The sequence below is a fragment of the Scyliorhinus torazame genome, chromosome 15, assembly GCF_047496885.1.
Source record: "Scyliorhinus torazame isolate Kashiwa2021f chromosome 15, sScyTor2.1, whole genome shotgun sequence".
Classification (NCBI taxonomy): Eukaryota; Metazoa; Chordata; class Chondrichthyes; order Carcharhiniformes; family Scyliorhinidae; genus Scyliorhinus; species Scyliorhinus torazame.
In genome coordinates, this window is record NC_092721.1 from 20,532,699 (window position 1) to 20,547,639 (window position 14,941).

At 40.3% G+C, this 14,941-nt stretch overlaps 2 protein-coding genes across 4 annotated transcripts in view; one reads left to right on the forward strand and one right to left on the reverse strand.

Moving 5' to 3' along the window:
• bora (bora aurora kinase A activator) overlaps window positions 1-5,357 on the forward strand; it is a 35,559-nt gene extending 30,202 nt beyond the window's left edge. For 2 of the 3 annotated variants that reach the window (XM_072476133.1, XM_072476131.1), the window contains exons 12-14: window positions 258-450; window positions 2,477-2,521; window positions 3,070-5,357. In XM_072476133.1, coding sequence (XP_072332234.1) covers window positions 258-450; window positions 2,477-2,521; window positions 3,070-3,095 — 264 coding nt within the window. In that variant the 3' untranslated portion in view covers window positions 3,096-5,357. The remainder of the gene's footprint in view (window positions 1-257; window positions 451-2,476; window positions 2,522-3,069) is intronic. The other variant, XM_072476132.1, reaches the window with a different exon arrangement.
• Window positions 5,358-5,905: 548 nt separating this feature from the next.
• Window positions 5,906-14,941, reverse strand: part of dis3 (DIS3 exosome endoribonuclease and 3'-5' exoribonuclease) — a 64,559-nt gene continuing 55,523 nt past the window's right edge. The window contains exons 16-21 of the mRNA XM_072476130.1: window positions 13,047-13,203; window positions 9,699-9,913; window positions 8,995-9,163; window positions 8,321-8,479; window positions 8,072-8,194; window positions 5,906-6,176 (exon numbers count right to left, since the gene is read on the reverse strand). Of these exons, the coding sequence (XP_072332231.1) occupies window positions 6,090-6,176; window positions 8,072-8,194; window positions 8,321-8,479; window positions 8,995-9,163; window positions 9,699-9,913; window positions 13,047-13,203 (910 nt within the window). The 3' untranslated portion in view covers window positions 5,906-6,089. The remainder of the gene's footprint in view (window positions 6,177-8,071; window positions 8,195-8,320; window positions 8,480-8,994; window positions 9,164-9,698; window positions 9,914-13,046; window positions 13,204-14,941) is intronic.

The following is a 14,941-nucleotide window of genomic DNA, read 5'->3' on the forward strand; positions in this document are numbered from 1 at the left end:
ACAGTGACCCGGGGTGGGATCGAACTCAGTGCGGAAGGGCAGCAGTGCTAACCACTGTACCACCGTGCTGCCCTTAGCATTGGAAGAATTGTAGGAGACACAAATATGGACCTTTTGGACTGACTGGCCTGTTTCTGTTCTGTAAAATATGACAGGCAATGCATTGTCTGTGAATCAACATATTCATTTTATTATCAAAAGAACATAATCAAAAATTGCTTTTTGGGGAAAAATAATGTGCATTTCTTTACTTCCAGGATTTCCTTTGTTCAGAGTGCAAAGAGAACAAAGAAGTATTGGGAATGAACTCGGCTTCTCATTTAAATAAGCCTTTTCATAACAGTCAGCCACGTTCAACACACAATGCGGTGCTAAGCCAGAACATCTGCTACCTGAATGCTTGGAAGAATCCCTGTGAACAAACATTAAATAGAATATTTAAAAATAATGGTATGGAACCATGATGGAAGCCATTGTAATAGCTGTAAACTGTAAAGAGAGGGCTATAGTTAATCTGTGAATAGAGGCTGTTATTTAGCAAATACGGAGATTATATACTCAAGGCTCTGTTCTAGAAAGTTCGACTTGTAACCTTCATAAACATGATTAATGTCCTGTAATTGGCTTCAATGCAAATGGTCACGTCACCCCTACATACATGAACTCGCAATTTCTGATTTCAAAGTTTACAACTGCCTGCTATGTGATGCAGTATGAAATATAATACTTTGTTCTTTATCGGCTTTCTTTTACCATGCAGACTCTTGTAATATTGGATTCAGGAGTTCCTTTCATCTTTGTAAAACTCCATACGAGATTAGAACATCAAATTACAATTATCAATCTAGCGTGCACCATGGACGTTTCAGTACAGAGGGTGGCCAGTTGTTCCATTATGCTTTTGTCGGTGCTCCTTGTCAAAAGTGCCCAGTTTAATCTTATTTCAGTATTTTTTTCCCAGACTTAATATTGTTCTTCCTATTTTTTCTATTCTCTCTTAAATGCTGTGATTGACCTGGCTTCAGTAGCGCTTGTGGTAAAACAAGTGTGAGAAATAGTTCTGTTTTCAAATATTTAATTTGGATCTATTTGTTATTTTAGCTTCCGATGCAGCAAAATAATTCAGTTGCGGTTGTGCCTAATGCAGGCTGTATTGATCTACATATTTGCATTTATAGTCTCTGCGTCTGTAGCATATGCAAGAGGCTATTTTCTTTAACCCAATTTTAGCAGTGATACATTGAAGTATAGAAATAGCATTCAGTGGTATAAATTGGGTCAGAGTTCCTTTATCTTTACATGATGACTGATCAACATGTGCTGAAAGCAAATCCACATGTTCTCAGTAAATGAGTGGGTCAAACACGTCAATGCCACTGTCAATGTTGCTTCAAGCTGGATTGTAATAATACTTAATGCAATGAAAACAAATAATTTAATTGATTTAACCTGCAGGCTAGAATATTTGTGTTGTACTTTTGGCATTGGAAAATGTTCCAAATGATAGAAAGTAGGAGAAGGAAGTGTTTAGCATTAGAGTGTAAAGGATGGGAGACAGGCCAGAAAAACTTTACAATAATCAAGGTGTCAAAAGCTATGGATGAATGTTTTAGTAGATAGGTTTAAGACGGGCAATGTTATGAAAGTGTAAGTAGGCGGAGCGTTTGAATCAAGTTGCTCAGTTAAGAAGTTCGATATTGAGGCCACAGTTGATAGCTTCAGTCCTTCTAATATTTAACTGGAGGAAATTGTTACGTATCCAGGACCTGATGTCAGAAAAGCAGTCTGACAAAACACAGGCAGTAGAGGGGATAGTGGGATGTGCAGAATGGGACATGATTAAGGAAAAATCCCTGGCAAGGCTCCAAAGGTCCTGCAATGGAAAGAGGAGCCATTGACGGATATCCTTTGGCTATGATTGGACAGGTGAGAATGGAACCAAGCGTGGGTAAACCTGTTATGTTGGACCTGGAGGAGGTTAACTGTTGAAGGCTAGAGAGGATGGGAGAAATAATGCACCACAGCCACAAAACACATCGTGTGTGACTTTAGTTGGGGACAATTAATTTCATTGTTGTGACAGGGGTAGAAATCTGATTGGAAAGATTCAAATGTGGAACCATGGATGGGAAACACATTGAAGGAATTTGCAAATGAAAGAGAGCTTAGAACTGGAGCAATGGCTTGCAAATATCTTTTTTATTCATTCATGGGATGTGGATTTCACTCATTAGTCCAGCCTTTGCCTATCCCAGCCTTTATTGTCTATCCCTAATTGCCCTGGAGATCATGGTATTATTGCTGCCTTTGTAAACCGCTGTAGTCCATGTACTAGAGGAATGCTGTTCAGTAAAAATCTGGAACTCCTCAAAGACAGTGAAGGAACGGCGATATAGTTACCAGTCTGGATGACGAGTGGCTTGGAGGGAAACATGCAAGAGATGTTCTTATGCTTCTGCTGGCCTTGTTCTTCTAGGTGGTAGACGTCACGGATTTGGAAGGTACTTTCAAACGAGCATTGGTGAGTTTTTGCAGTGCATCTTGTAGGTGGTACACTCTTGCCGTTGTGGATCAGTGGTGGAGGGAATGTCAATCAAGCAGTGCTTTGTTTAGATAAGAAGACTGGGTTGGAGTGTGAAAAAAGAGGTTGGGGAAAGGGTAAATGTCAATTAACAAGGGTCTGTACCTTCGTGATGAATAGGTCCTCAGAAGTCTTATGTTGAGCAGGGAATTTGTTTTCAGGTTGCTAATATTAAATGGTCTGAACTGGGATAGCTGTCAATGGTTCTAAGTGACTTGATTAAATACTGACTCCTGCTGTAAGTACATGTGTGGGTCACAAACGAGGACTGTCAGGTTTAGCTGCAATTTACTGTCGAGGCTCATGTGAATAATGGTCGTCACTTGATTTACTGGAGGGTGATCATTCCTCCTCATAGCGTCAAACATCAAATAAGACATGAATGTTTAAATATGGGAGTGGACATGCCTGCTCCAAAAGTGAAATGTTAATGTAGATTTGGGGTTATGCAAACTAGTTTTCCCTAAAACTTTCTTCTTTCCTTGCAGTAAAATGTTCTCCACCGCGACTGTGATGAGAAGTCACCTTGTTTTGTACAAGAAACTCTGAAATGACCGTGGAGCCCATTGGGGATAACTCTATGCCTTTGTTTTAACTGAACTATGGCTGAAAAATGTCAGTCTTCAAGGCTAGAACCTTTGAACAGGAATGGATTTAAAATTCATCTGTAAATGTCGCAATTGGCAATGAGGATGAAAGGCAAAAATTCTTGATCAGCACTTCTAAAAATATTAATTGCATGTAGTTAGAGGGATGTTATTTATAAAGTACCAGAAGTTACTTACTGATCTGTTATCCATAAAATTATGAATTTAAAGCAACAGTTTTGTTGTGGTTTCTCATTCAAATTTATGCATAAGCAAATATCCCCATTAATCAGATTTGTTTATCAACAATGTTCTTGTGGCCTGGCATGTATTGTCATTTATTTTATCATGTAAGAAAATAGATGAAATTCATTAAGAACTTTTTAAAGAAAATTTATAATCAGTGGCAGTTTACCATCTTTTCAATGACTTGCTGCCTGACTCTTTGTCTGGAAACATCTAAATCAGGATCTTGGACGCACAGAAAGGCTGATATAATCAAGTTTTAATTTGAAATGAAAAATATACTCCTAAAATATTCTTTCAAAATTTTGCTTTTGATTTCTGTAGTTCAATATTTTAAATAGCAAAAAAAAAACCCTAATGTTTACGTTTTAGACCTAAATGTTTGGTTACAATGGTCTGGGCAGCAATATATGATACTGGTGCCTTTTTAAAATTGATATTTAATAAAAGTTTTTAAAAATGGAGTTTTATTTTTGTTATCCTTGCCCTGGAATGTATAATTATTTCTATACATTGCAACAACAGTGCATTCCAAAATTTGTTTTAATAAAGGCTTGTATATTCCTTCATTGCAAATATTTAACTGGTGTACAAAAAAGCACATTTTTTTGAAGACCCATTCACTGCAAAGTAGTATTTCCCAAAAGTTCTTTAGAAAAATGTTGAGTCTAATGTTTGTCACCTGGATTTACTTCTACCCTTTTGTCACTTTCTGCATCAGCAGCTCTCCTATTGTTGTTAATAGGTGAATTGCAGAGCGGCACAGGCCAAATGGCCAACCATTCTATGATTCTACATTGTTTAAGGGAAGAGGTGTAATTTGTTAAATACATAATTTTACTGCTCTGCTCAGTTAAAACCGTGTCTCAGTCAAATGGGTGGCACAGTGGTTAGCACTGCAGCCTCACCGGCAGGCACCCAGGTTCGATTCTGGCCTTGAATGACGATGGAGTTTGCACGTTCTCCTCGTGTCTGCATGGGTTTCCTCCCACAGTCCAAAGATGTGCAGGTGATGTGGATTTGCCACGATTGATGCGCTGGGTTATGGGGATAGGGTGGGGGAGTGAGCCTAGGTAGTGCTCTTTGAGAGGGTAGGTGCAGCTGTGAAGGGCCGAATGGCTGCCTCCTGCACTAGGGTGTTTTTTTAAATATAAATTCCCAAGTGAAGCGCATTTTAACTACTCTTTGAAATGTCAGTCAGAACACCGTACTTGACTGACTGTCATGAACCATAACACCAGGATAATCTAAGTTATTATTTTCAGCTCACCACCATGAACATCATTCACTGCTTTTATCCTTTGTCGATATCCATTCAAGCTGAGAATGGTGGTGCAGAACTTCAATATTATTTTCAACCCCGCGTTGAGCTTCAAATTCCACATTCTATCCACTTACTTTCATCTCGGTACCAGACTATTGACAACGCCACTGTCAGTCAATGAGATAGGGCTGAATGGGACTTACAACAGGAATCGCAGCAATGTTTGAACTGTACACTACAGCAAATTGGTTATCTGGTCTATTTAGAAAGGGCGGGTTATCCTGCATGCAAATTGAGATTCCCCAAGATACAGGATTTAGAAACAGCATATTGGAGTTGCCTGTATTGTCCCACAGCCAGCAAGATGGTTTCAGTTGGGATTATTATAATGCACAAAATGATCAGAGATCTTGCTCTGCACGTACAAACCAAGCCTCACGGCCCCATCCCAGACAACAACTATACTGGCTGGATAAGTGGCTGAGACAGATCTACATCCAGGTGGCAATTCATACAATCCTTTAATTTGTGTACTCCACCCCCATCTATAAACTACCACAAACATTTGGAACATTTTGTCAGACTTTGTACTGGAGTACTGAAAGAAAACTGTAACTAAGACATTATTGTTGCTATGTGAAAGGATTATTAAAATCATTTTTCATTACTATGTTAACAACTTGATATTTCCACAATTATTTATAGTATTTTTCAAAAGCGAAAAATTAGTGGAAAATGGGACTGGAACTTTTGCCTATTGCCCTCCTTTAATTGTTGGACATTAAGCATTGAGAGACACTTGAAATTTTGCTTTTAGTAAACAATATTCTGAAGTGTGATCAGCGCTAGCTTTTGGTCAATAACTTTAGTCGTCATGGAATTGTCAACTTGGTAGATGTCAATGCACTACTCTTCTTGCTGCAATAGAAAGACTGATCTACATACAGATAATTCAAGTCCCCGCTCTCTATAATCCTGAAAGACTAACTCTTGTCATTAAATCTCTCCTGTCATCTCATCACTGACTTTTCTTTTGCCTTGTCCCACCTACTTGTTGCTCAAAACCTATTGCATTTTTAACTTTTCACAGTTCTGGTCAAAGGTCACAAATCTGAAACATTAATTCTCATTTCTCTCCGCTGATGCCATCATAACCTGCTGCATATTTCCAACATTTTCTGTTTTTTAAAATATACTCTAATTAGTTTTTAAAAATGCAAAGTGATGTATAAAAAATTCAATGTTTTATTCAAAAAAGATGACATTCTATTATAAAAAATATGTAAATCATACAAATGATTTTCCTTATTATACTCCTTATGTATTGTCATCTCTGCTTAAAACACATTTTACACTAAATGAGCTAGAACAAAAATTAGCCAGAGTAATAGTTGGGCAGCGTGGACCTTCTCTAGCTTAGCCTAGTTTTCTTCACCAGAGGTTCTTCAATAGCAGTATTTTTCAGTGATGAACTTCTTGGAACACTGACTCCAGGAATCTATCAGAAGAAGCAAACATATAAAACAAATTTACAAAACTTGTATATTGACCTCTCAAAAGGAGGATGGGTGGAGAGGACAGAAGGTAGAGATTGAGAAAAATTCCGAAATGCATCGTTCATTTTGCCTTGAAGAAATATTGCTAATTGGTGAAAGACTGAAAGTTTTAATTATCTCTATAAAGGCCATCTGTTGTAAACAAATATATGGGAGTAATTTAGGGTTTAATGAGAAGGAAATATTAAACTACCAATAAACTGATGAACCTGAGGCATAAACAGCAGAACAGTATGGTTTATAAAGAATGTGAAATATGAAACCTATTGTACAGTGTAATGAATAATGGTGTGGATTGTGTATTCTGACTAGCAAGCATACTAATTGGAACAAAAAGTAAAATATAAAATTAAATTTAATGCTCTCCAGATCATCAATGAAATCCAATTCACCACAACATTACTTATTTGCCAATAAAGCAGACAAACAAAGGACCAAGGCTGTATGTATTTCAGTTATAAAGCAAGGAGAGTTACTCTTCGGATACCAATCTTTTAACAAGGTTTCCGTTTAGGTAGAGAATCATAGAATTTACAATGCAGAAGGAGGTCATTCGGCCCTTTGAAAGAGCATCCTACTTAAGCCCACGCCTCCACCCTATCCCCGTAACCCCACCTAACCTTTTGGACATTAAGGGGTAATTTTAGCATAGCCAATCCACCTAACCCGCACATCTTTGGACTGTGGGAGGAAACCGGAGCACCCAGGGGAACCCACGCAAACACGGGGAGTAAGTGCAAACTCTACACAGACAGTCACCCGAGGCTGGAATTGAACCAGAGTCCCACGAGCTGAGAGGCAGCAGTGCTAACCACTATGAACCATGCTGCCCCATCAGGAAGTGACCCCGATCGTCCTCATGTTTTTATCCTCCAGGGATAAACTAGGTGAATTGACATGGCCCTCCTACTTTGCAGAAAATGAGAGGAAGATAAACCTATGCGCGAGTTTTTTGTCTGTCAGGCGCACGCACTCAGTGGGTCTGGAAGCAGGTGCAAAACAGGTTTCCAGCCACGGTTGGCCACCAAACGTGATTTCACACGATTGGACAATTAATGAGTAGCCAGCTTGAAACATGCTGGGAAAGGCACGGCACAGCAGGAGAGGGTGGACACTGAGAATAGGGAGGGTGTTGACAGGGGCTTCTAATCTACTCCCTCAGGGGGCAGCCGCTGCAGAGCAGCTGACTTGAAAGAATGCCACATTCCTTGAAGCAGCACATTCAAACACAGCTCAGTCTCCACACACCTTTTAAAATTTTATTTCAGCCCGGACAGCCTATCCTGCCCTGGATCGAGGTTGAAACATTGGGGCACATTTTGGACTCTCGAGTGCCCGCGACAAACTGTGCAAGCGCGTGATTATGTCAGGATGCCTTTTCACAGGCTTCTGTCGAGTGTGCGCCCACCCGAGCAATGTAAAATTCTGGCCCTACTTATTAAACCCTGGCACAAACACATTGAGAACAGCTGAGAAAATAGCTCCTTACAATCACCTATATTTCTACTATGTTCCTCACATACAGAAACCTGTTTCTGTATTCTACACGTTAGATAAATAAAGAAAATGAAGACGACCAAAAGTTTTGGAAAGGGGCAGTGTAAAAATATGGCTGAAGAGAAGTTACCTAACTGGACGGATTCAGAATCTGGGCATAAATAATACAATCTTAAAATTAGCCACAAATTAAAGATGCAGCATTCGTGTCAGGAGGGGATATCGCAATTTAAAAACGACAAGCACTATATAAACGTTTAAAACAAACATGTGTCAAATGGATTACAAATCGAACAATTAGACTCCAACTAAGAAAGTTTAAATAAAACTGAACTCTTACCACTGGCTCAACCAGTGACATTCTAATCTTCTGGTGCTGGACATTTGATGCATCCAACGTGATTGTCACGGTTACCTTGTCAAACATGTTGAACACTGTGCTTTCTACAGTTAAAGATGGGATCTGAAAAAGTAAAAGTAATAAAGATATTGCTTGTATATTCTAAATCTAAATGCACAATTAAATTGACTAGCTTGGAAGATGCCAAATATAATTAGTTGCAAAAGGAATGGAAAGAAAGTTTTGTACCTCTTCACTGTAGTGCAATTTGGGAGATTGCTTGCTTTTTTCTTCAAATAAGACCGTGCCCTCCAAACCAAACTTTGGAATAAGCACCACAATGGCATTCTTTTTCACAAAGAGAATATAACCGACTTCATCAACAAATCCCTTGTTTTTAAAGAATAACTGCAATAACATTGGACAGAAAGAATTTAGAATCTTATGGCAAACACACAAAGGAAGTGTGAACAAACAAGCTGACTTGCCCTATTAACTGAATATTCAATAAAAAAAATACTTCCACTCAAAATCAAATTGTTACTTCAAAAGATTGAAAATGCTTCATGACTTTTAACTGTGCCTGCATACAGCGGTGACATGCCAACATAAGATCTTTAACGGACAAGTTCCACATATCACTAATTTAAACTACAACAGTCGAAAGTTTCATTTGTGTAGTTATATTACAGTTTTGTGATGATTTGGGAGGGATTGGAAGGAAAGAAAACTACAAGAAAAAGCATTTAACATATTTTATTTAGCCTGGTAGCAAAATATCTTCCTTACCAATAATTAGCAGTAAACCTACCATCATTGAAGTGAACATCCGAATCTGGAAACAGCCATTTCTACAAAGTGAAGCTTTTATGAGGTATGAGGTTTTGGCTGAAGTATTCATGAATAAATAATTTTCTATTTACCTGAGTATGGAATGCAACAGAAGCCCGCTGGGAATACTGTGCCATTTTGTGGCGATAGTTGAGGTTATTACACAGAGCCTGTTGTTTGTGCTTGTCCATGATATCCGGGTAGGTAGTGTCAGCATTGATTGCCACAGCCAGCAAACGATGTACTATTACATCAGAATATCTACAAAAAGGCAAGATCCAGGCACAAGTGACTAAATTATCAAAGTAACATCTATTACAATACAGGTTAAAAAAAAGTCAGTGAAACTTCCAATATCACATTACTGATATAAAGTACAACACAAGATTTAAAACAAGACTTAAATATCTGGCATTTGCTCGCCAAATGCTCTATGACAAAATATACTGGATACTTGATCAGATCATGTAATAGGATTCAAATTATATTTTATCGAAATAATAGCATATTAAATATAAAGAATGTTTCCTTAGTTTTTAAAAACAGGAATTATTATACTTCCATGTGGTCTACACTAATCAATTTGGGAAAAACAAATACTGGCTGGAATTTTCCACCTCCTCACTCCACCGATGTGAATGACGATTTCAATGGCACACTGGACCCTCTGCAGGGGGACTGGAAAATTCTGGCCACTGTCTCTATAAGAGACTTGTGCATGAAAATGCTTTTCAACACAACATTCACTTTATTCATGGTCTAAAGACTTAAAAAACACTTGATACAAGATTCACACCTTCTGATTGGTGATGTGAAATGAGTATAGATAGGCGATGCCAGGCCATAGTGATGAAACTCAGTATCCATTCCTGAGCAAAAGTAGACAGCCTGCATCATACAACGTGTTGTCAGGATTCGCAAAAGTGTATTCAAATATGGGGAGCCAGGAATTTCAGCTTTATCCAGAGAGTCTGCCAGGGCTTTGGCTGAATCAGTCCGGATCTCTAAATTCTGATGAACAGGAAATAAATCAAGCACCATTGTATACAATATATATATATATATATATTTTAACTTTATACCTTAAGACATGCTAATACTGTGTCCACTTAGCAAATTTACATTTATGTTCCTTTTGTTGGATTTCACTGAGCGCTTTGTTCTAACTATTTTGTAAAAAAAACATTCCAGGTTATTTGTCAATAGCTTGATAGTTCGGACTCCTGCAGAGTGATAGACCTAGCTTGATCATCAGATTGGTTAAGTATTTTATAAGAAATTGCAAACTATCAATTCACTTTTTAAAAATAGGTCTAATTATTCAAACTTTGTGCTGTGTTGTTTCTCGACTAAAAACAATAGAATCTACAAAATGAGCACTTAAAAATCACCCCCCAATTTTTTCACAACACTTACCAAAGGCACACTCAAAACAACAAGGTTAAAAATGATGATCTGAGAGATTTATTCAGTACCCACATGGGATAGAACATTACAGCGCAGTACAGGCCCTTCGGCCCTCGATGTTGCACCGACCTGTGAAACCACTCTAAAGCCCATCTACACTATTCCCTTACCGTCCATGTCTATTCAATGACCATTTGAATGCCCTTAGTGTTGGTGAGTCCACTACTGTTGCAGGCAGGGCATTCCATGCCCTTACTACTCTCTGAGTAAAGAACCTACCTCTGACATCTGTCTTATATCTATCTCCCCTCAATTTAAAGCTATGTCCCCCCGTGCTAGATATCACCACCCGAGGAAAAAGGCTCTCACTGTCCACCCTATCCAATCCTCTGATCATCTTGTATGCCTCAATTAAGTCACCTCTTAACCTACTTCTCACGAACGAAAACAGCCTCAAGTCCCTCAGCCTTTCCTCATTAGATCTTCCCTCCATACCAGGCAACATTCTGTAAAATCTCCTCTGCACCCTTTCCAATGCTTCCACATCCCTCCTATAATGCGGCGACCAGAATTGCACGCAATACTCTAAATGCGGCCACACCAGAGTTTTGTACAACTGCAACATGTCCTCATGGCTCCGAAACTCAATCACTCTACCAATAAACGCCTTCTTAACAACCCTCTCAACCTGGGTGGCAACTTTCAGGTATCTATGTACATGGACACCGAGATCTCTCTGCTCATCCACACTGCCAAGAATCTTACCATTAGCCCAGTACTCTGTCTTCCTGTTATTCCTTCCAAAATGAATCACCTCACACTTTTATGCATTAAACTCCATTTGCCATCTCTCAGCCAGCGCTGCAGCTTATCTATGTCCCTCTGTAACTTGTAACATCCTTCCGCACTGTCCACAACTCCACCGACTTTAGTGTCATCTGCAAATTTACTCACCCATCCTTCTACGCCCTCCTCCAGGTCATTTATAAAAATGAAAAACAGCAGTGACCCCAAAACAGATCCTTGTGGTACACCACAATAACTGGACTCCAGTCTGAACATTTCCCAACAACCACCATCCTTTGTCTTCTTCCAGTTAGCCAATTTCTGATCCAAACTGCTAAATCACCCTGAATCCCATGCCTCCGTATTTTCTGTAGTAGCCTACCGTGGGGAACCTTATCCAACGCTTTATTGAAATCCATATACACCACATCAACTGCTTTACCCTTGTCCACCTGTTGAGCCACCTTCTCAAAGAACTCAATAAGGTTTGTGAGGCACGACCTACCCTTCGCAAAACCGTGTTGACTATCTCTAATCAAATTATTCCTTTCCAGATGATTATACATCCTATCTCTTATAAACCTTTCCAAGATTTTGACCACACAGAAGTAAGGCTCACTGGTCTATAGTTACCGGGGTTGTCTCTACTCCCCTTCTTGAACAAGGGGACAACATTCGCTATCTTCCAGTCTTCTGGTACTATTCCTGTAGTCAAAGATGACTTAAAGATCAAAGCCAAAGGCTCAGCAATCTCCTCCCTAGCTTCCCAGAGAATCCTAGGATAAATCCCATCCGGCCCTGGGGACTTATCTATTTTCACACTTTCCAGAATTGCTAACACCTCCTCATTATGAACCTCAAGCCCTTCTAGTCTAGTAGCCTGAATCTCAGTATTCTCCTCGACAACATTGTCTTTTTCCTGTGTGAATACTGACAAAAAATATTCATTTAGCACCTCTCCTATCTCCTCGGACTCCAAGCACAACTTCCCACTACTGTCCTTGACTGGCCCTACTCTTACCCTAGTCATTTGTTTATTCCTGACATATCTGTAGAAAGCTTTAGGGTTATCCTTGATCCTACCTGCCAAAGACTTCTCATGTCCCCTCCTGGCTCTTTTTAGCTCTCTCTTTAGGTCCTTCCTAGCTAACTTGTAACTCTTGAGCACCCTAACTGAACCTTCATGTCTCATCTTTACATAAGCCTCCTTCTTCCTCTTGACAAGTGTTTTTCGACTGCTTTAGTAAACCACGGTTCCCTTACTCGACCACTTCCTCCCTGCCTGACAGGTACATACTTATCAAGGACACGCAGTAGCTGTTCCTTGAACAAGCTCCACATTTCCATTGTGCCCATCCCCTGCAGTTTTCCTCTCCATCCGATGCATCCTAAGTCTTGCGTCATCGCATCATAATTGCCTTTCCCCCAGATATATACCTATCCCTTCCCATCAGTAAAGTAAACGTAATCGAATTGTGGTCACTATCACCAAAGTGCTCACCTACCTCCAAATCTAACACCTGTCCTGGTTGATTACCCAGTACCAAATCCAATATGGCCTCGCCTCTCGTTGGCCTATCTACATACTGTGTCAGGAAACCCTCCTGCACACATTGGACAAAAACGGACCCATCCAGAGTACTCGAACTATAGCGTTTCCAGTCAATATTTGGAAAGTTAAAGTCCCCCATAACAACTACCCTGTTGCTTTCGCTCCTATCCAGAATCATCTTTGCAATCCTTTCCTCTACATCTCTGGAACTTTTCAGAGGCCTATAGATATCTTCACAAACTGAATTATGTACTATTTCACTTAAAAAGCAAACAGACTGCAATTGAAGTAACTTTACATTAGTCAGACTAGTTCAAAAATGTCAACATCCCACAGCACCACCTTATTGCAATCTTATGCAATTAAGGGAACATCGCAACCAGTACCCTATTTACTCACCTGGGATTTTGCTGCTTTGACAAGGATGTCATAGTTTGATGGTGGAGGTGCTGGATGCTTTCTGAGTAGTGCACACTCTGAAAACTCTTCATAAATTTTCTGTGCAACCGAGATATTGGCCAGCAACATGAACTCTTCTACCATTGAATTTGTTTCTCTGCAAATGAAGTTAGAAAAACGCTTTAACAAGGTTTAATTGTCAGCTTAGAACCCATCATACTGGACATTTATCTAGTGATACAAATTGCCTGGATGATTGCAGCTCCAACAACACTCAACAAGCTTGACAGCACCATTAGGGGCTGGTTTAGCACACTGGGCTAAATCGCTGGCTTTTATAGCAGACCCAGCAGCACGGTTCAATTCCCGTACCAGCCTCCCCGAACAGGGGCCGGAATGTGGCAACTAGGGGCTTGTCACAGTAACTTCATTTGAAGCCTACTTGTGACAATAAGCGATTTTCATTTCATTTCATCCAGGACAAAGCAGCCCACTTAATTGGCACTCTCTCCACCACCAACTCACCATGGGTGCAGTGTGTACCCTCTACAAGATACACCGTAGCAGAGCAGCTTACCAAGGTTTCCTTGGCAACACCTTCCAAAATCACAACCTCTATTGCTAAAGGAAGGGGAACACAATCAGCTGCAAGTTCCCCGCCGTCACATACTATCCTGACTTCACACTATAACTCATTCCTTAATTCCTCCTGGATCAAAATCCCAGAAATCCCCGCCTAATGGTACTGTGGGTGCATCTACAGGTAAAGTATCACAGCGCCAAGGACCTGTGTTCGATGCCGGACCCTGTCCGTGTGGAGTTCACACAGTCTCCCAGTGTCTGCTTAGGTGTCACCCCCACAACCCAAAGATATGCAGGGTAGGTGGATTGGCCACACTAAATTGTCCCTTAATTGGAAAAAAATCACTAACGGTAAAGTCACCATAGTCCCGGATGACCACAGTCTGGTGGTGGTTTAACCGGGGGATCACCAAACCTCAGGTGAGGAGCAAGGTTGAGAAGGCGGGGCCTTTGTGCACTATGGTTTCACAGCGCCAGGATCCCAGGTTCGATTGACAGCTTGGGTCACTGTCTGTGCGGAGTCTGCACTTTCTACCCGTGTCTGCGTGGGTTTCCTCCTGGTGCTCCAGTTTCCTCCCACAAGTCCCGAAAGACACACTGTTGTGTTGGGTGTTCTAGTTCACAAACGAGCCAACAATGCTGGAAGTGGTATAACGCTATTTGATTAACTGTTCAACTATGCTAACATACTGTAAACGTAGGTATAAGCAATACCAGCTTAACTGTAGACCCTTTCCTATCACTAGCTATGGTGAGGCACTCAGCACATGGTGAATGTCTGTGATGCAGGCTGTGAGCTCTGTGCTCTGAGCTGGCTGCTGCTAGAATGAGCGGGAACTCTCCTGTCCCCTGTCTTTATAGTGCTTGTGCTCTCACTGGTGATTGGCTGCGGTGTTATTATTGCTGGTTGGTCCTACTGCATGTCCATCAGTGTGTGTATGTGATTGCACCATAATGTACTGATGTATATTATGACATCCCCCTTTTTTACAAAGAACATGTGCCTATGTGAGAATAAATAACGTGTAATGAGTGTATCTGACCATGTGTGTGCAGTATTTACATAACTATGTACATGAGGCTAGTCTATATACACGGGAAGGTGCCTGGTGCAGAGAAAAGAAAAACAAGGTGTTACACCAACAACAAAACTAATAACGAATGCTATAAACAAACTAGTGAAATGCTGAAACAGGATGAAAGAACAAAGCATTGAGTCCAACATTGTAAGGCTCATAAATCAAGTCTCTGAGGTGGGCGGCGAATTCGGGTTGACCGTCAGGGTGGCACACCACTCGTCGTCCGGATCAATG